General features: G+C 42.2%; 1 protein-coding gene across 2 annotated transcripts; it reads right to left on the bottom strand.

The window, feature by feature from the left end:
- Positions 1–1917: 1917 nt before the first annotated feature.
- On the bottom strand, positions 1918–21211 carry EEF1AKMT1 (EEF1A lysine methyltransferase 1). Of its 2 annotated transcripts, none has more exons than XM_080925926.1 (5): positions 21178–21211; positions 16063–16225; positions 8868–8950; positions 2710–2990; positions 1918–2207 (listed from the first exon to the last, which is right to left on the bottom strand). In XM_080925926.1, the coding sequence occupies exons 1-5, from the start codon at positions 21186–21188 to the stop codon at positions 2077–2079; spliced, it is 669 nt and encodes a 222-aa protein (XP_080782052.1). In that variant the 5' UTR covers positions 21189–21211; the 3' UTR covers positions 1918–2076. The 2 variants fall into 2 exon arrangements, with proteins under 2 accessions (XP_080782052.1, XP_080782053.1); XM_080925927.1 differs by lacking the exon at positions 21178–21211 and adding an exon at positions 21128–21163.
- Positions 21212–21515: the final 304 nt, after the last annotated feature.

Here is a 21515-nt window from a genome sequence, read left to right as displayed (position 1 = left end):
GCAGGATCTTGGAGGCAGGAGCTGATGCAGAGGCCATGAAGGGATGCTGCTTACTGGCTTGCTCCTCATGGCTTGTTCAGCTTGCTTTCTTTCAGAACCCAGGACCTAGGGATGGTACCATCCGCAATGGGTTGGGCCAACAATCACCAATTAAGAAAATACCCAACAGGATTGCCTACAGGCATTTTCTCAATTGAAGCCTCCTCTTCTGATGACTATAACTTATGTAAGTTGACAAAAACTTGTCAAGATGCTGAGCTAGACAATGCACAATGAGTCCCTGCCATAACTTCTCATCAATGACTTCCCTTCTGAGTTCATTTCAGTGCTCATGAGTGTTAACTCTTTTATGAAAAAAACATCAAAGTGTTTGATTCCTGAAACTTCAGACATAAAACTAGCCAGCACAGGTGTGCACAACTGGGATCATTTCCCCTTTCCTACAGGTCAGTTGTGGTGCTGTCCAAGGACTAGATGCTAAAGCAGCTTCTGCCTGGAAAAAGAAGTGTCCAGAGGAAAAGCTGGTCAGTGTGGGAGTGGGGGGATATGTCACATGTGTTGGCCATCTGACATTCTTTTGGTCAAAGAAAGACATCCTATCCCAGAGAAGGGGGTTTCTTTTACTTTTTCTTCTCCTCCTCCTCCCCCCTTTTTTTTTATTTTTCAATTTTGATGTGATCATAGGTCTCAAAATTTACCAAACCATCAGAGTGATCTTGTGTACCCTTAACTCATTTTCTGTGAAGGGGCAAAGCACAGAAACTGCTAACATGGCCACTCCATTAGGGGAAAGATTTTTACTGTGGGTAAGAGAGAATATATCAATGGGGGTACCTGGGGGAGTTCAGAGCAGAGGAAAGGAAAACAGACTGGGTATGGCCAGGGCTAGAGAAAGAAGAGAATAATGGAGTTAGTAAGAGCATACGAAGACTTTACGAGAGATGAGAACAGAGAACAGGAAGTACCAAGACAGCTCAGGGTGGATTGTTCAGAGGATGAGTAGCAGGGAGAGGGAGTCCTTTTGGGCATGGAAAGCTGGTTTCACAAGTTTCCGAGGAAAGCTGGTTTTTACCTTAGCACCAGAAATCCTTCCATAGTCCAGCTAGAGCTCACTTCTTGACATATGGAAGGAGGGCCTGAGACCTAGTACCCTGAAAGCAGTATGTTGGGTAACTGTAGTGTGATGACGCTGTTTCTGTTCTTGGATGCCACTTGGAGTCAGCCAGATTCACGTGCACTGTGCAATGTGAAACTGATACCACAGGAAGGACAGAACATCCCAGTTCCACAAAGAAGGCCCCTTTTGGCCACACTCAGCCTTCTTTGCCATGCCCACACTGATCCCATCATTGCTATGCTGTTCTCCATTCTCAAGTATTGTGGTGGGGAGTGTGGGCTTTTCCAACCAGCATGATGTCTCTCAATAGCTCTCTGAATTCTACATATCCATGCTTTTGTTTGCAGAATCTTACAGGACACTCCTCCTGCCTAAACCTCCCTAGTGCTGGGATTACTGACAGGTGTGGCCTAAGTTGTCCCTTTGCTTTTGTATAGTCTCCTGGAGCACAGAAGGGTGTAAACAGCTATAACAGCAAGGCTCTAGCACACCCCAGCTGTCACTTGGTTATGAAGTTTGCTTGGCACTGCCAGCCTTTTCCTCGTCTAGAGCAAGGTGCCACATTCACCAGAGCTCTCAGAGCTGGAGGGAAGGTGGGACGCAGGAGGAGTCCAAACTCTGGCCGTGGACCAAGCTGCTTCATGGAGGTAGGTTAGGTCTCTGAGGAGCTGCCAGAGTTCTCAGTCTACTGGGCAGGCAAAAGCCTGCCATTCTATTTTCACACGTTGAACAATTAGCTTCTAATATTTCTTTTCACTTTAAGTCCACAGAACTGGGTTGATGTAAGAATCTCAACTTCATGACAGAATCAGCAATGACTTTTATTTTATTTTGAAAAATAAGTCAGAGGAGGCCCAACCAGGGCAGAGTGAAGGGGAGGTCACGATGTTTCCACAGAAAGAGAATTGGGAAATGGATGCAGAGTTCTTCATTGTAACTATGGCCTTGTACATTTAAGTTTAACAATCCAGCCCAGAGTCATAGTTTGCATAACAGCGGAATTCATTGGCTAAGTTTCGGGAGTGTTCTGGAATAAACTTGCACACCTTCACACCCAGGAGCTGAGCTGCCTGCTCTTCCATGATGGCACCTGCAAAGAACAGACCAAGTGAGCTAAAAGTCAGAAGTGACCCCAAGCATGGCTCATCTGAGCTGCAAGAGGGCCCTAGATGAAAACCACAGAATAACTGGGGATACTCCCACTGCACATAGGATACAGTCTGTATATTCTTCTTTACTTCCTCTAACATGTTTGCAAAGTGTGTACTTTCCCCACTTCTTTCTATTGTGGGCATGTGTATATTATGGGATGCACAGATGTTCCATGTGCATGTATGTGTCTATAATAGTGGTGACTAGACAAAAGAAATATCTAACATGTATCCACATGTGCACAGGTCAGACCATGCTAAATACTTCATGTGTGTTATATAACTCAATTCACAATGGCCCTCTGGGGCACAGAGAGGTCACATAACTTGGCTAAGGTCATACAGTAAGTGGCAGATTCAGGATCTAGTTCTGTGATCTCTTGAAACTCTTAAACCCAGCACCCGACAGAGGTTCTTAGAGGATGTGAAGGTGGCATCTACCTGTACACAGCAGAATCTTGCCCTGAGTTAGGAACTGGATTGTTTCGGATGTCTTCCTGAGACATTCCTCAGACAGGTAAGGAGGATCTGCAACCACAATGTCAAAGCTATGTGCAGCAATTCCCTCAGGCAAGTTCAGTGGGTTATTGTAATCATAGAAGATAAATTCATCCCCATATATGGTGAATCTTCTGTCATATTCAAAGATGTATACAGAGATGTCTTCCCCACGAAGCTCCCGGAGCTTCTGATACACACTGGGCGCACTCACACATGCAATTCTGGAAGCAAGTACATAGCATGAAATCATGAATGGTTCAAATAATAACTTCATAAAAGTCTCTGTGCTCAGGAATTGTTTGTTTTTCTGATTCTAGAAAAAAGTTATTTACTGTACATATCTGATCCTTTTCCAAAACAACTAAGATGTAATATGCTATTCCCTAAAAGGTAGATCCTAGGATGGTTTAAGGTTAGTCTCTGTTGAAGACATTATACATAAGGACCCAGTACATCTCCTGAAGCCTCACCACCTTAAGCCAAGTGGTTTCCAGTGTTTGAGGCTTTGGGAAGGCTGCCCTGTTTACTTTGCAGGACATTTCTGTCAGTTCCCATGGTTACTAGGGCATCAAGTACAGTGCCCACTTTTCATGTTAGATGAAATTACAACAAAGATCTCAAGTTTTCTTCCAAATGTCAGTGTTTGTAAGCAGCATTTATTACAGATGCTCATACTTCAGGTTTTCTTGGTGATATTAACAAATACATTGGACACAAGAATGGAAACACTTGAAACCCATGCTATATTTAAAAGCTACTAATTACAGAATTCAGTTTAACATTGACAGCTCCTATTTTTTACCTTAGTTCCTTGGGTTTAAACAAAAAACCAAAACCAACCAAACAAACAAACAAAAAAAAAAAAAAAAAACCCACTGAATATTAAGTGTAGGATTTATAAATTCATCAGTTCTACCTCTTAGAGAAGAACTCTAAAGAAGTTTTTCTTGCTAATATAGACACCAAAATTTTGTTGAACAAAGAAATCTGATATTTTCTTAAAAGAAGTAATAGTGTAAGTAAATGTTAGCAATGTTTAAAGAAAAGTTTACAGGCTTCACTTCTGAGGAACCTGGTAATTAAAATGTACAACTCCAGCCAGGGATGGTGGCACGTCCTCCCCCGCTTTTTTTTTTCCAGAGCTGAGGATGGAACCCAGGGCCTTGTGCTTGCTAGGCAAGGTTCAACACTGAGCTAAATCCCCAACCTCCGGCACACACCTTTAATCCAGCACTTGGGAGGTAGAGATAGGAGAATCTCAGTGAGTTTGAGTCTAGCCTGGTCTACAGAATAAGTTCCAGGACAGCCATGGCTCTGTTACATAGAGAAACTCTGTCTTACAAAACCAAAACCAAAACCAAAACCAAACCAAACCAAAATACTTGTGTAACTCACAATGTTGAGGCTGAAAGAATATACTCATGTTTATGGAAAAAAAATATAAAGGACACATTATGATTAAAGTTAGACATGGCTAACCCAAAGCCTAAATAATGCACCTATTATTTTAGAGTGAACCCTACCACAATATAAGGTTATTTTGTGGGTTTTTTGTTTATCTGAGACAGGATCTCATGTGTTCCAGGTTAGTCTCAAATTCACTACATAGCTGTGGTGACACTGAACTCCTGATCCCCCTGCCTGCACTTCCTAAGTGCTGGGGTTGCAGGTGTGCCAATGCCCCTGCTTTCATGGGTGTAGAGCTATATAGGTGATTTCTGGGAGAGGACTGGGTCCCAGAGAATACAAAGAAAACAAGCTAGACTTTCTATCCTTTTTTCTCCATCCCTTTTGTAACTTCTAGATTTGTGTTACATGCATGGATTACTGACTTTAAAAGGCTTAAGGGCCAGGGAGATGGCTCCACAGGTAAAGCTTTTCAGGAAAGCCTGATGACCTACCTTATTTTGCATGCCTGGAACCCATATAAAGTAGAAGATGGGATGGACACCCAAGGCTGTCCCCTGTACTGTGATATGCATATGCCCTCACAGAAAAACAAGTATACACACACCATATATAAACAGTACAGATAGACACAGGTATACACACACATCATATACAAACAGTACAGACAGAAACAAGTATGTCTTGAAAAGGAGTTAATTTTAAACTTAAGCTTCTAAAATAAGTCTTTTCTTCCTTTTTTTTAAAGATGTAAAATAGTTTTACTTTATGTGTGTTTTCTGTGTACCACATGCACACCTGGTGGCCATGGAGGCCAGAGAAGGCATTGGATCCTCTCCAACTAGAGTTTAGATAGCTGTGAGCTGCCATGTGGATGGTGGTTTGAACCCAGGCCATCTGAAAGACCAGCCAGTGGTTTAAAATTAACAGTGAAGCATTACCCCAGCTCCTCTTGTTTTGTATGTATGTATGTATGTATGAATGTATATATGTACTACATATGTATGCGGATATGTACATGGATGTGTGTACACAAATGCATACATGGTCTTCTGAGGTCATTAGCATATCAGATCCTTTGGAACTGGAGTTACAGGTAGTTGTGAGCTACCATGCCAGTGTCTAGAACCTAATGTAGGGCCTTTGCAAGAACAGCTAACACTTTTAACTCCTACCGGTCTCTCCAACCTGGCATGTTTCTTACAAGCAAGAGAGAATGCTGCTCCTCATAAGCCCTAAGTGGGAGATCTGTACCATTCTCCCTCCTCCCAGTGCTCAGGGATCACTGGGAAGAGGAGAAGAAGAGCCTGGAAGACTTAAAGAGCCATGGGTGGTGGATGACTACAAGCAAAGTGTTTTCTGAACACAGAGGTCAGTAAGACACAAATTCACAGCACTTGAGGCAGCATGCTCAAAGCCTGTGCAGGGAGCTGGGTGTGGTGGATCTGTGAGTTCAAAGCCAGCCTGGTCTGCACATCGAATTTTAGGACAGCCAGGGCTCCACAGTAAGATGCTAACTCAAAACATAAACAAAACAACAACAAAGAGACCTGTGCAGGTTCAGGCCAGATGAAACTCTAGCACAGAGAGGGGAGGTGGGTAACAAGTCCCACCTCTAGTTAAGGAGCTGACAGCTGCTGGCAAAGGGAGTGTCAGCTTTCTTTAAGGCCCCTAGTGGTTGAGCACACTTCAGTGAAGGCCATATTCCATACAAACTGTACCTGATGGCTTAAAAAAAAAAAAAGCATAAAGTTGGGTAGACTGGGGTGGGGGTAGGGGTGGGGAATATACCTGGGAGGAGTAGGGTAGTGAATATAATCAAAATTCTCAAAGAACTAATAAAAGTAAACTAAAACAAACAGATAAAAAATACGAAAACTAAAAATCCAAGAAACTGTAGCGTATAAGAGTAGCTACTCCCAGAGGCCCGAGGAACAGTGGAGGAGCACAACATAGCAGCCCACTATATGCTGCCTACACAGTTTGCCATGGCTCCAACAAACACTAACTCACCTTTCAGGAAAAAAAGGTGTCAGGTTTGGTGGTACACACTTAAAATCTAAGCCCTTGGAGTGGGAAAGGCAAGAAGATGAAACTTTCCTTAAAAAACAAAAAAGTTGCATCTAATTAATGTAGTGGTAAAACTAATAATTAATGGGAAAATTCAGTGTATCTAAGAAAATACTGTTAATAGCTTAAACCTCAAATGTCCTATACAGATAAACCCTTGGTCTCTGACATTAGAAGGGGCTGAGAGGAAGCTGGGTCAGAAGGAACATGCTTCCTTTGATACCTCTGCCGTAAGTACTGCTTCCCAAGGCCAACTCATCATGACCAAAGCCTCCTGAATGAGCCAATATCTCAAGTATTTATCAGTGGCTGAAAGCCAGCAAGCTAAGGAAAAGAAAGAAAGAAAGAAAGAAAGAAAGAAAGAAAGAAAGAAAGAAAGAAAGAAAGAAAGAAAGAAAAACAGAAAATCAAAAGACAGAAGAGCAAGACTTGCAGCTGAAGTAGACACAGGGACACACTCATTCGGATGTATTTTCTTATCCAAGTCTGTCAAGCAAACAAGTAAAATTTCATTTTGTTTTGTTGTTTGGGCATAAATTTCTGAGAGCAAAGGGAACAGAGAGAGTGAGGAGCAGACAGGAGGTAAAGCACTACACTTAGGAAGCTAAAGAGCAGACAGATGGGTGGTGGTTGGCTTGTTGGCCTGGCATTAGCAGCCAGGGGAGCTGGGCAGTACCCGTCTTACATTGAAGCATCCCCAAGGGGCTCAGGGTAACGCAGACCCAGGAAATTCAAGACCTGGGAGTGAAGGTGGGGCTAAAAACAGAAGTTGTTGAGAGATCTATTTAAGAAACAGCTTGTTCCCAGTATTCTCTTTCACATCCCCATGTCCTGAGGTAACTAGAGAGACCTGGAAGAATATTCTGTGGCTTGTCAGATGCTAGAGAGGGAACACCCAGCACCGACGACAGAGTGGTACCCTATGGGAATTAGAAGAGGGCTAGATGTAGCTCATGGAAGAGCCAGCTAAAAGGCTCTGGGCTTCAATTCCAGCTCCATGGCAGGGAGAAGAGAAGTTAGAAGGGCCCAGAACACCAGCACCAGATGTTTGTAACCTCTGGCAGGAATTAGGGGAATCCTGCCTGGACCTCCAGCCAGCACATTGGACAGACTTAGAAGTTTTCTGGGAAATAGCTCATCCTGATCCCCTCACTACAGACGCCACAGTAAAGAGAGGAACTGGGAGTGCAGTTCACTGGTAGACCCTGAAATCACTCCTCAGCACAGGCCAAACAGAATGAACAGTTGAGGTCTACCCTTAGGCATAACAAGGGTCCCACCCACTCTTAGGAATGAAGGAAGAGACATGGCTCATCAAACATGCCAGGAGAACACCTAACATCCAATAGATATCCAATAATCAAGTAAGCAGGGAAAATCACTTTAGCATCGACTGAGAGGGTGTGCAGGAAGAAGACACTACTCAGGAGTTGAAAGCTTAGTACTCAGCCAGGGTGTTATTCTGAGGGAGAAGTAATGATGGGTGAAATCAAAGAAATAATTTAGTATATCCTCAAATCAAACAAGAATGAAAGGATTACTTTGGGGCTCCCTAGGGTCAGTGCCATCAAGACACTGAAAAACAGGAATAAAGAGAAACTTCCACACATGCCATGGATAGAGATGGAGGAAGCACATTTTCTACAAATATTCAAAATGATGTTGGGTTTCTTTTCTTTTTGAATGTTCGGTTTTGTTTTTGGTGTTTTGATTGTTTTTGTTGTTTCAAGACAGGGTTTCTCTGTGTGGCCCGACTGTCCTGGAACTCTCACTGTACACCAGACTGGCCTTGAGATCTGCCTGTCTCTGCTTCCCCAGTGCCCAGCTTGAATGTTGGGTTTCTTAACAATTTAAACAACATTTTCAAAATTCAGAATTAGACACTCAGCAAAACTATTATAATTCAGAGAAAGAGGAAACCAAAACCACTTCCTGATAGGTTCACTCCTGTAGACCTCTTCTGTGGAAACCATGGGTGTGACCCACATAGACAAGGCTGTAACCCAGGGACTGAAGCATAGGAGATGTGTACCTAGGGCATAAGTGGCTGGAAGATCCTGGTACGGTGGCCAGGAGAATGGTCCTAGGAATATATCTTCCCCTTAAGTGGAGGATGTAACTTGCTCTAAAATCTATAAAGGGTAGCCTGAGCTATAGGAGTCAGAAGTGTGTGAGTGAGGGGAGGAGTGTGTCAAAGAGAGGCTACAGTGAATACATTTCCTAGTGTACCTATACTTAGTATGGGTTAGGGTTAGGGTTAGGGAGGATCTAGTTTTTTTGAGACAGGATTTCTCTGTGTATCCTTGGCTGTTTTGAAACTCAATCTGTAGAACAGCCTAGCCTCAGACTCACAGAGATCCACCTGCCTCTGCCTCTGCCTCTGCCTCACCACTACCTAGCTATGAAGTAGTTCTGAGTGAGTCATGAGTGGCAAACCATGTGACAACATTTTCATATTGTAATTCAGACTTTTAAGAAATTATCTCATTTAGGAAGAACATTCAAAATATTCACTTATATACCTGTGCCTCTTCAGTGACATGATTGTGTTTTCATGTGTTCCTCAAACTAAATTTGTTCCTCAAATAAGAAAAGAAAAAGAAATAAACTTTGAATCTCACCTGCCACCTTCTCCAGCAGCACTGATCGCTTCCTGTGCAAGGCGCAAAGCAGTGTCCTGACTGTACCAGAACTGGCTCAGCTGCTGTAACAGGGACAGGTGACAGCATCTCAGAGTTTATATAAACTGCTTCAACTCACACCTCCTAAACAAACTTAATTGCCATCAGTTCACGTTTCTTCTAAGTTATTTAAGATCGGTACTGTTCCCAAATACATCAACAGAATCTACACACTGAGTAGTGAAGACTGCTGATATCACAGAGCTAACACCAGCCAATGCTCCCCTGGTAGCAGAAGGTACCCACCTGAACTGGATTTGGCTTCTAGAGTGGGCCAACACTGAACAGATCCAGATCCAGAGGCAGAGGCAGAGGCAGAGGCAGAGGCAAGCACGCTGAAGACTGCTGTGGCTAGTTGGCGGTTTCCACGGCTTCCCCGTCTTCACCTCCTCCATGTTACTTACAGTTATGACTTGCTTTAGTTTTGTTGGGTTGTTTTATGATTTATTTATTTTATTTATACAAGTACACTGTTGCTCTCTTCAGACATATCAGAAGGGGGTATTGGATATCATTACAGATGGTTGTGAGCCACCATGTGGTTACTGAGAATTGAACTCAGGACCTCTGGAAGAGCAGTCAGTGCTCTTAACCACTGAGCAGTCTCTTCGGCCCCCAGTTTTGATGTTTTGTTTCATCCTGACTGATGACTTTCCTTAAAGTTCTGGTGGTCCTTACTTATGTATTCATCTTGTAAGCGAAGGGTGGTGTTAATGTGAAGAAAAGAAGTTTGGTTTTCCTCTGTAATCAGCCCATTTCTTTACCATTTGCCCCCAGCAAGACCTAGCTGTTGTACAAACAGTCTTTGACTTAAAACTCTGCCCAGGGTCTGGGGATGTAGGTCACAGTGTTTGCCTGGCATACATGGGGCTCAAGGTTCTAGAAGATTATTTTTAAAGTAATGAAAATCTGTCAAGGATACAAAGAAGCCAAGAGCCTACCATGTGAAGAACAGGTTACAAAGATACAGTGTGCACCTACTCAGTGGGCTATGCTAAAGATGCAGTGTGCACCCACACAATGTACTCTGCTAAAGGTACAGCATACACCCAATCAGTGGGCTGTGATCCATCCATCATCCAACAGGTGACAAAGATTCAGTGTGTACCCAAAGTGGACTGTAGTCCATCCAGAGAGACCAAGGCACTGATGTTCTATGTGCTTAACTTTGTTAAAGGCAATGCAGCTGTCACTCTGGACTTTTTTTTTCCTGGCAAATATCTTTATGCTCTGGGCTGTCCCCTGGGCCTCTGCCCCGTCTGCACTGAGGTCCTTCTCTCATCACAGTGCGTACACAGCAGCCATTGCTCCTGCCATAGAATACTCTTTGTTTACTATTATACTATCCTTGATTGTTTATTAACTCATATTATTTTTGGAGTTTTATTTGTATGTGCATGTGTCTCTATTAGTATTAAACTGTTATTTGGAGCTTACAGCTCATGTTGGGCTGATGTCAATCAAGCTCACAGCCATTCTGCCTCAGCCCCTCAGAAAGCTGACATCACAGGTGTGAGCTATCAGGCCTGGCTAAATATTTTTCTTCTTCCTTTGAACTCCTGAAATTTTTTTGTAGTTATTAATTTATTTTATGCATTTGAGTACACTGTAGCTGTCTTCAGACACACCAGAAGAGAGCATCATATCCCGTTATTGATGGTTGTGAGCAACCACGTGGTTGCTGGGAATTGAACTCAGAACTTCTGGAAGAGCAGTCAATGCTCTTAACCACTGAGCCATTTCTCCAACCCTGGACTCCTGAAATTAAATTCAGTGCCTTGTATGTGCTAGGTTTACCTGGAAGGGTTTACTAGTCAGTGTTTGTATTACTCAAAACAAGGCAGTCTTCAAAATTACGAAAACTAAATTTGCTATTCAAAACAGAAAATGTTATGAAAATATGCAATTCTTTAAATCAGTAATATTTTAAGAAAACCAGGAATCTTATGTATTTCACATTTAGTTTGCACATCATTGGCTGAATGAATATTTACTTGTAAACACAAGCCTCACAATGTTTCCAAAGACAGAATGTACATGTGCCATTCCATGAATGCATGAATTCATGTCTGTATCTACATGGATTCACACGGACGGCTGGAGGAATGCTCCTTGGCAGGGGACATTATGGAGCCTCATCTCACTGCATCACAGAGGCAGGGATGGCGTAGTCACAAGAGCTGAGCTGTCTACAGGAAGGCTGCAAATGGCCCTTCCTCATCCCACACTGTCAGTGGTCTATGGTTTGGTTTTCCTTGACATTCCATAAGAAAATTATTTTATTTTCTTTTTCCTTTCTCTCCTTCCCCTACTCAAGAACTACTGGTCCCCCTTTTCTAAAAGATTTATTTATTATATTTAAGTACACTGTAGCTGTTTTCAGACACACCAGGAGAGACATCAGATCTCCTTACAGAAGGATGTGAGCCACCATGTGGTTGCTGGGATTTGAACTCAGGACCTCTGGAAGAGCAGTCAGGGCTCTTAACTACTGAGCCATCTCTCCAGCCCCCTATTGATCCTTTTAATCCCACCTCCAAAGTAGTGAACCAAAGTCCTATTTCTGTACTATAGGAACACAGCTTTATAAGCAAAGCACCTTTCTTCCCAAACTACTAGATTTACAATAAAAGGGAGCTAGAGAGATGGCTCAGAGGTTAAGAGCATTGACTGTTTTTCTAGAGGTCCTGAGTTCAATTCCCAGTAACCACATGGTGGTTCACAACCATCTGTAATGGGATCTGATGTCCTTCTCTGGTGTGTCTGAAGACAGCTACAGTGTACTCACATAAATAAAATAAATAAATCTTTAAAAAAAAAAAAAAAAAGAAAATTAAGCCTGTTACTCCATACCTCACTTTTGGGCCCTGTTCTTCAGAAGCTATCATCTTCAATTCTTGCTTTCTTTCATCTCTTTGCTCCACACCTCTATCACTATGCTTAGAATCAATCTCTAAACCATCTGTTCCTATGGTATACACTTTGCTCTCTCTCACACACTTTCTCCCTTCATCTCCTGAGGTATTTGGAATCCACATTTTGGATAACTGGAACCAACAGTGTTGAGCCACAAATTACACTAAGAGTACATTCTTTTTCAGTGTGATTGCTGGTTCTTCCTAGTTAATATACGTGCATGATTGCTACTCCCCCCACTCCCTTTGCTCCTTCCCTTTCTTTATTACAATCAGGGTCTTACATATATCCCACTCTGGCTTTGAACTCCCTATGTAGCTTGAAACTTCTGATTCTCCTGTCCCCCCCTCCCACGAGCTGTGTCCACAAATGAGCTGTGTCTAGTCTTTCATCCTTACCCTCAGTTCTCAAACCCTCTATTGGCTTTTGAACAGAATTCACTTCCTGTGGGGTCCTCTGTCATTCTACTTTGCCCTCTGGAGCTCACTACTGTCCAGGTTTCAGAAAGCACCTCCCTGGGACTTGGTGTCATGGTTCTTTGGGAACTATCTCCTGCTCTGTGTGTCAGAAAGTCACCTCCCTAGAGCTCACACCTACCTTCCTTGGTTCACATTTTCCTTGCTAGAGCAGAGCTCATGCCTTCTTTCCTTCCTTTACTTGCTAGAGCTAAGCTTTGTTGAGGAAGTGCTGCAAGTCTAAAATGTATTTCTCTATTCTCATACTTGATTGACAACTTAGCTAAATACAACTTTTATCAGAATATTTTCAGCACTTTAGATTTATAATTTCTTCCTTCCTTCCTTCATTAACTTATCTTTTGATACAGAGCCCTGGCTGGCCTAGAATTCAGCGATCCATCTGCTCCAGCCTCCTCAGTGCTGGGATTAAAGGCAGCCAACATCCCAGCCAGCAATCCTAGTTTCTTTTATGGGTTGGGTGGTAGGGATGAGACTGGCTTCAGTCTTGCTATGCTGCTGAAGATAACCATAAGCTCCTGACCCTTCTGCCTCCACCCTCCTGTGTGCTAGTAACAGAGATGTGCCATTGTATCCAGCTTTAGAGTTATTGAGAGGGGCAATGTGGCTCTAATCCTAAGGTTCTAGGAAGACCTGCTGTTCCTCAGGAAGGTCTGAGGATCTTGTGTGTGTGGCATGTGTCTGTCTAAAACTGGGATCTCCTTCTATCACCTTTTACCTTACTGTTATTTCTTTGACAATGCTCTCACTAACTCAGGAGCTCATTAATGTGGTTGGATTAGCTGGTTGTAGGCTAGGAATCCTCCTGTCTCTACCTCCCCAGTGCTGGGCTCACAAGTGCACATCATCCTTTCCAGCTGTTTACATGAGTGCTGCTGAACTTGAACTCAGGCTTCATGTCTGCTTGATAAGTACTTTACTAATAAACCCTCCTCCTGGATTTTCCTTACTTCCCATATCCAGAATTTTCTTGTGTCTCTGTATGCTCGTGTGGATGTGTGTGCATTGCCAGGTATGGAGCACAGGAATACATGTATGGAATACGTGCTAGGCAGTGGTCCACCAATGAGCTACATTTCCAGTCCTTGGTTACTTTTGTTTGTTTTCTGAGATGGGGTCTCATAGTATATATAATTCAGGCCAAGATTCCTGGGGGACAGTGGATATGGCTGTGCCATAGCCTTGACCTACTGATCCTCCTGCCTCAGCCTCCTGAGTGCTGGGATTTTTAAAAAAATCACAGAGGAAAGAATCAGAGGTGGTGGTCTGGGGAATCCTGCAGCTCTGAGTGACTAGCAATCAGGTTGTTCTTTATATAGGCTTCACAGAACACAGACAGATTGGTGATTATCCAAACAGTACAAATTATATCATTTGTCTTTGGACATGGGTTCGATTTTTCATTACATGTCCAGATTTACAAGTTCAGTCACAATTAGAAAGTACAAATAGAACAAGCTGTATTTTTATTATTAGCACTATAACTTCAATTCAAAGGATCTAAAGAATGTTTTTGTCAAGGCAAACACATTCGTTTTATGACAGCCTGCTTTTAGGCTGACAGTGTTTGCAGTTTTAAAGCACTCCAGACAAACAGAAAATTTTTATGAACCAGTCTTTTATAAATAGCAAATAGTATCACCTAACTCCTTATAGCATATTGCTTTATCACCTGCTCTATAAAGTAGAAAAAGATTATCTTAGTTATCTATCTCATTTACTGAGTTCTATTCCTCCAGGGGTATATCCTGTATGACCACCTATCTTTCAACTACATTTTCAGAGTGCTCTAAACTATCGTAAAGGGAGGCCTTGAATCTGTAACCTTTTCTCCGGGCCAGTCAGAATTTGTCAATTGTCTCTGTGGATCCTCACCAATTATACTGTTTGAGATTGCCTGGGGGCAGATGTCCCAAACAGATTCCTGGAGTAACAGCTTCATTCAGGGATTCCCAGCTAATATTAGACTTATCCATGCTTAACGATCTCCAGGACACAGGAAGACTTCTGAATAGGGCCAGACAGTTATTTCCCTTAAAGCAGAAGTTTAAGTAAGTTTAAGACTTTCCTAAATATTTTCTCAGAAAAAGATATAAAATTAATCATAATGCAGAAAGCTCCCAAGAATGCAGCATGTGAAGACCAAAACCTAAAACTGAGAGAAAGAATGACAGCAATCACAGCATTCAGCTCAGCTGTGCTGGCTTCATGTCTTCTGAAATTTCCAGTGGATATGGCTGTACCACAGCCTTGATCTAATGATCCCCCTGTCTCAGCATCCTGAGTGCTGGAATTAAAAAAAAGATCTCCTTGGGATATTTCCTCACTTTTATCAATAAACTAAATTAAACTCCCCCAATTAGATATGTAAGTAGTGGGAATAAACTAGCTTTGTAACTGCTTTTTTATATATTTTGTACAACAACCGTATATTACTTTTAGAGTCAGAAAAGAATTGCATAATTATCTAAAGATTAAGCTGAAGAAAAAGACAGCCCGGGGCTGGAGAGATGGCTCAGTGGCTAAGAACACTGACTGCTCTCCCAGAGGTACTGAGTTCAAATCCCAGCAACCACATGGTGGCTCACAGCCATCTGTAATGAGATCCGATGCCCTTTGAGCTACAGTATAATAAATAAATCTTAAAAAACCAAAAAAAAAAAAAAAAAAAAAAAAAAGACAGCCCACCTAAAGAATAATACTTCAAATTCATGCTACTTATCTGAAGATCAAGCTAAAAGGTGAAATTCATAGACAAGTTAGGTGAAGTGGTACACACTTGTGATCCCAGAACTTGTAGGTAGAGGCAGGAGATCAGGAGTTCAAGGCCAGCTTAAAACAAAACAAAAAATAAATATATAAGAAAGGAAATCACAAAGGTGCTGATTGGTTACATAGAACACATAGCATAAAGAAGGGGAACATTTTTATACTGTAGGTTTAAGTGTGTTTGGAGAGTGATCAGAAAACTGTGTGTAACATACATTAAAGGATCTCAACTGGGCACAAATGCAAAAATTGAAACAAACAAACAAGATATAAGACCTTTCTCCACTTACCAAATGACAGGGAAAGATGGGCCTGTTACCTCAGCTAGCAGACAATTGTGAAACCTTGTTACTCAACTGATACTTTAAAATACTTATGTTAGAGATGTCCCTTAGTAGTTTATTTTTTTAATTCCTACTTCTTTTTGTTTTATTTATTTTTTTAAGACAAGGGTTTGCTATGTCCCTAAACTCATTATATTGTTGTGGTGGACCCGAGGCTATTGGATCCTCCTGTCTCTGCCTCCTGGGTGCTAGGACTACAGGCATGCACCATAGCCTACACCACACCTACTTTTATATGGCTACAATACAAAATGTATAAAACTAGAAATTGACCTATTTTTAAAAATTCTCTCATCAATTTTCAATTGTATGCTTAGGTTCAGCTATTCCTTTTACTGAAATGTTGGATCTTTTTTCAACCACAGAACCAGTTGGGTCCTATGAAAACCAATAGAGTGTGCCTTGTGGACAGGACATTCCTGTCCCACTACCTGCAAAACCCCTTCTCTGATCACCAACAGCTAGTCAGAGCCAGGAAAGTCTGTGCATCTGTCCTAGGGCATCCATCTGCTGCCTTCTGCCCTGGCTCGATGGAGCTCTCAGCTCCTGAGTGACAGAGGTAGAGGGAAGACAAGTACAACAACTACACACACCGCACTGCTACTTCCCAACATGGATACATTCACTTACCCAGTTCTCCTCTATTACCCCAATGTTGTATTTATCATCCCCTTCTCCGCTGACGGATTGCTTCTGCTCAGCATAAAACTCCTGGAGAGCAGCTAAGGTATGGGAAGAAAGCTGGGGTATGTCGTCATCTTCTGAATCACTCATTTCACAAAGTGTCTGCGACCTGCAATGCAAGAATATGTGTTGTATGTACTTGTTTCCTATGCCCACCAAATAATAATGAGAATTTTTTTTTCTGAGTCGGGGTTTCTCCATGTAGCCCCAGGTGTTCTAGAACTTGCTCTGTAGACCAGGCCTCAAACTCACAGAGACCCACCTGTCTGGGTGGATGAAAGACATGCCCACCATTGCCTAGTAAGAAGTGAATTTTAAACAGAAAGCATACACACTAAACTTCCTGGGGATGAAGCTTAGCAGGTGAAATCACTAGCTGTGCAACCCTGGTAATCTGAGGTCAATCTTTGCAATCCGTGTAAAAAAGCCAGATGAAGGGATAAAGAGATGGTTCAGCAGTCAGGAGCACTCACTGACTGCTCTTCCAGAGGATCTCATTCTATCCTCAGCACCCACAGGGCAGCTCACAATATGCTATAACTCCAGTCCCAGAGGATTTGATGCCCATTTCTGGCCTTTACTTGCACCAGGAATGCATGTGGTACACAGACATCTATTAAGACAAATGCTCATTCACTTAAAATGCAAATAAAACCAACCAACCAACCAGATGGGGCAGCTTGCATGATATCCCAGCCCCAGTACTGGTAAAAAATAGGAGGTAGAGATAGGAGGCAGATGCAGCAGAAACCCTGAAAGAAGGCATGATAGCCAGGCATGGGGCACACCCCTTTAATCATAGCACTTGGGAGAGGCAGTTTGACCAAGTCTACATAGTTAGTTCCACATCAGCCAGGGTTACATGGAGACACTGTCTCAAAAAGCAAGCAAACAAACAGAACTGGAAAGGAACCCACTCCTAGAGAGTGGTTCTCTTTCGAATATTCAGGGTGCCACAGCACTCTCATATTCTGTGTCTTTCTTTCCCAGTGGTCTTTAAGATTTTTTTTCTATTTATTTCTTCCTTGGTGCACTTTCTACATGTTTTTAGTACTTTGGATTTACTGAGGTTCTTGGGCCTGCAGAGTTTATAGTTTTGCAACATATTTGATAAAAAGTCTTGGCAATCTGGGTTCTAGAAATCAAACTCTGGGCAACAGGCTTGTTCACAAGAAACTTTACTCACTAAAGAATCTCAGCAGACCCCAGATTCATCTTTGATACACAGTTTTTAATCTCTACTAACAGGAAGAGTTTTTCATATCCATACTCAATGTGTTCAATCTTTTCTTTACCTGCTTTTTTTTTTTTTTTTTAGGTGTTTTGCCTTCACATATGTCCATGTACCACATGAATGTCTGGTGCCCCAAACCTTAAAAAACTTGTGCATATATAGCCTAGATGTTCCTTAACTTCTTAAACTAAGGGTTATGACCTCATACATGAGGTTTCATAGCTAAATGTGCAATGGGGGGCGGGGAGTGTTGGTATCAGTGAAAGGTTACTAGATATGCAACAACCAAAAGTTAACTGAGAACTCAGCACCTATGAGTCTGAGGCTGTTTCGTGAAGCACTGTTACTATAGCCTTGGCTCTGTATACAACAGGAGGCATGGCATCAAGCCACACAGCACATTATGAACTTTGTTGTCTGTACTATGCTCAGTTTTCTACTCTTAAAGAAACAATGAACTACAGAAAACATATTTGGTATTTTCCTACTGGTATTCCTCAGCACTTAGGTATCAAATTAGTATTTTTAGATTGTACTGAGTTAGAATATTTGATTTTAAAAACTATTGTTTGTGAGGCTGGAGAATTGGTTCAGTAGTCATGAGCACATACTGTTCTTGCAGAGGACCTGAGGTTGGTTCCCAGCACCCACACTGGGAGGCTGATATCTGTAACTCCAGCTCCAAGGGGTCCAGTGCCTTCTTCTGGCTTCCCCAGGCACTATACACACCCACAAAAGGACACATAATTTTTAAAAATTGAAAATAAAATCTAGAAATAAAAATGCTGTTGTAACTAGTTGTTCCAGTTTCATAAAAAGTCATTTAATGAATTTTGCCTTGGAATTGACATTACTGAAGTGGCAATAATGGACACCTACCACTCATAGTACATACTTACTAATGGCAATCATACCAAAGCTGATGAACTCCAGGAAATGCTGGAGGCTCTACACCCTGCAATAGTAAATATTCAGCCATGACTTAATTCATTATGTAAAAAGAATCAAGTGTATCTATTAGTATGAAAATCTGTCTTTATGTGTAGTAGTAAAACTATATGTACATCAAAGAATTACAATTTATAGGGGCTGGAGAGATGACTTAGTGGCTAAGAGCACAGGCTGCTCTTGCAGAGGACCCAGACTCAGTTCCCAGCATCCACAGGCTGACTCACAGTCATCTGTAACTCTAGCTTCAGGCGATCCAATGCCCTCTTCTAGGCTTAGCAGGCAACTGGGCATGCACACAGCATACATATGTACATACATGCAGGCAAAGTGCCCTAACACACTCAATAAAAAATTAAAAAAATGTGTGGTTACTATCAGTAAGTGTTTGATTTATTTTATATGCCTATGTATGAAGGGTGACTCATGATCTTAGGTGATGATCACAAGTGAAAAAAAGTTTTTATACATTGCTGTATTTTTTTGTTCCCAATTATTCCCAGAAAAGGGGCTAAAATGTTAATTTTCATTTTGCATTCATAGCACTCTTGCCTATCATAGTTCATCCTTTCTAAAAATCTATTTATCCTATATACTCATATGTATACAGAAATATGAATATACATATGCAAAACTCAGTGATATCCTGTAATAAAATGTAAAATATTAAGGGATTGAGGTATGGCCTGGTGGCAAAGTGCTTGCCTAGCATGTAAAAAACTACAGGGTTAATCCCCAGTACTAACCACAGAAAATCTGAATAACTTCATTTAAATAAAGTTCAGAACTGTGAAGATAAAAAAGTACATAAAAGCCATAAGATTATATAGTGGTTACCTCTATGTGTGAGAACTATGCTTGGTAAAGTTCTATTTACTATGGTAGTGGTCGAAGACAGAAGTTCCTGTCATTACTAACCATTTGGAGAGATGGGAAATACAGAAGACAGGGTCTCACTATTTAGCCCAGGCTCTCCTGGAACTATGTAGCTTAGGCTAGCCTCAAACTCATGATCCTGCTGTCTTGGCTTCCTGAGATTACAAGTATGTGTTACCTTGTTTTGTATTTTTTTTATAATATCAAAGTAGGCTTGTGATATTGTGTTAGGCAGGTCTGAAAAGGGCTGTGTTACATTAAACTGACCTGGAGTGTTACTGGCTCATATTCTATATCAGTGGTTCTCATGGGAGGGCCAGGAGTCACTCTTCTCCCAGGAGAAACACTTGCAGACATCTGGAAATATTTTTGATTGTCATAATCAAGGATATTTATGGCAACCAGTAGATAAAGGTCAGCTATGGTGCTGAACTTCCTATAGTTCATAGAACAGCCCTCTACTTCAAAGATATATCCATCCTGAAATATCCTTAGTAAGGAGGTCTAGAAACTCCAGAGACAAAGAAATGGCAAGGTGGAGATTGCTCTATTTCAGAAGAAAGGCTCAGCATCGTGGAGGAACAGAGAAGAACCTGGTGAAAAGTCAAGTCAAAGCAGTTTGCCTAGATAGAGAAGGATGGAAACGGGGTTACAGGAAGATGCACTACCATGATGAGCAGAGGAGGTTTGTAATGATCAGCAGCAGCAGGGACTCTTGATTTGTATAAAAATCTTCTATTTCCACACATATCATCTACCCAAACAATAACAAAAAACTAACAATACTATATGTTTCCACAGAGTATCAAAGTACCTTCTCCAAGATATTTAGGTCAAGACAGTGTAACCCAGCAGGAAGAGAATGAACCAAAGACTCATATCAGAGTCATTATTAAACTGAAGGCTGGGTACCTGTACTAGAAGACAAATGGAAGAGAATGGCCAGTCAGGTATGCTCAACCTGTGGCTCAGACATATGCACCCAGGGTAACTAGAAATGACATTGCTTTCAACTTGGTTGTTCCTGAGCATTTGCAATGTCAAAGGCTGGAAATGCCTGGTAGATAGTCTCTATGGCTGTCCAGGAACTTGTTTTGTAGACCAGGCAATCTATCTCGGTCTGTCTGCCAGTCTACATCCATCTATCTAATCTAAGATAGGATTTCTTTGTGTAGCCTTGGCTGTCCTTGAACTTGATCTGTATACAAAGGTATCTATTTATCTAAGATAGGATTTCTTTCTCTCTCTCTCTCTCTCTCTCTCTCCCTCCCTTCCTCCCTCTCCCCCCCCCCTCTCTCTCTCTTTCTCTGTGTGTGTGAGTGTGTGTGTGTAGCTTTGGCTGTCCCAGAAAATGCTCTGTAGTCCAGGCCTTGAACTCAGAGATCTGCCATGCACTGCCTAACACCCAGCTATAAAAATCTTTTTTTGTGCTTTCATTTTCATACAAGTCTCTCTCTGCCTTCATTTTCTAAACACTGATTATTTTGTTAAGTATTATTTATTATTTAAAGAAAGACTGTTGGGTGCGGTGACACGGGGAAAAATGCTAGGAGTTCGAGGCCTGCCCGGCTACTCGGTAAGACCATCTCAAAATAATAAATCCCATCATGACCTGAGATAAAACTTCTACAGAGAAAGCAGACCATAAACACACAGCACGCTGTAAGTTTGTATGCACAGCCCAGCCACCCAAGCCCCAGGCCAAGGCTCGTGGTTTCCTCTTGTCCCACCTGTATATTCTTGCCCCCACCCCACCTCCGCCGTCTTCCCGCATCAGGTTAGAACACCATTCTGACCGGACCACTAAGGAATTGTTTCCGGTTCAAGGTGTCCAAGTCCACGGAACCCGCAGAGACGAGTCCCTACTGGGAAAGTCTCAAAGGGTCAGTGTGGACCCGGCTCATCCGCCGCAGTCTCCACTGACAAAGTCCCACGCCAAAGTTCAGAACCCACCCGAAACTGCCCTTGACTCTCTGCCGCCCGACTCCACGCCCGCCACTCACCACGGACACATGCGCAGTCGTCACAAGGCGAGCGGGGGGGGGGGGGGGGGGCTCGAGGGGCGTGGACCTCCGCCTTTGCGCTGAAGCCGACTGGACAGAGGGCGCCAATGAGCGTCTAGTCCCGCCCAGTTATTTTCCGGTTGGGGTAGGCAGGTTTTTTGGTATATAGAACTCAATCTTACAATTGAATCACGGACTAAATAAAGGATTCATAATATTAAGGGGATTCAGAAAAAACTTTTAAACCCTTTAGTCTTTCAGAGCTTTCAATGTTGAAGTCACAGATTTTCTTTTCTTTCCCAAGGGTAGGCAAACTACATTATATTCCTGCCGTTCTC

The sequence above is a fragment of the Micromys minutus genome (genome assembly GCF_963924665.1).
Source record: "Micromys minutus genome assembly, chromosome: 12".
Lineage (NCBI taxonomy): Eukaryota > Metazoa > Chordata > Mammalia > Rodentia > Muridae > Micromys > Micromys minutus.
The sequence above is the reverse complement of the archived record's forward strand: the minus strand, read 5'-3'. Positions and strand labels throughout refer to the sequence as shown.

Bases quoted from the DNA above. Each gene is read 5' to 3' on its own strand.
- EEF1AKMT1 (XM_080925926.1), bottom strand. The intron at 8,951-16,062 runs GTAAGTGAATGT...TCCCTGTTACAG, and splicing joins GGGTAATAGAGGAGAACTGG to CAGCTGAGCCAGTTCTGGTA. The intron at 2,208-2,709 runs GTAGATGCCACC...TGTTCTTTGCAG, and splicing joins CAAGATTCTGCTGTGTACAG to GTGCCATCATGGAAGAGCAG.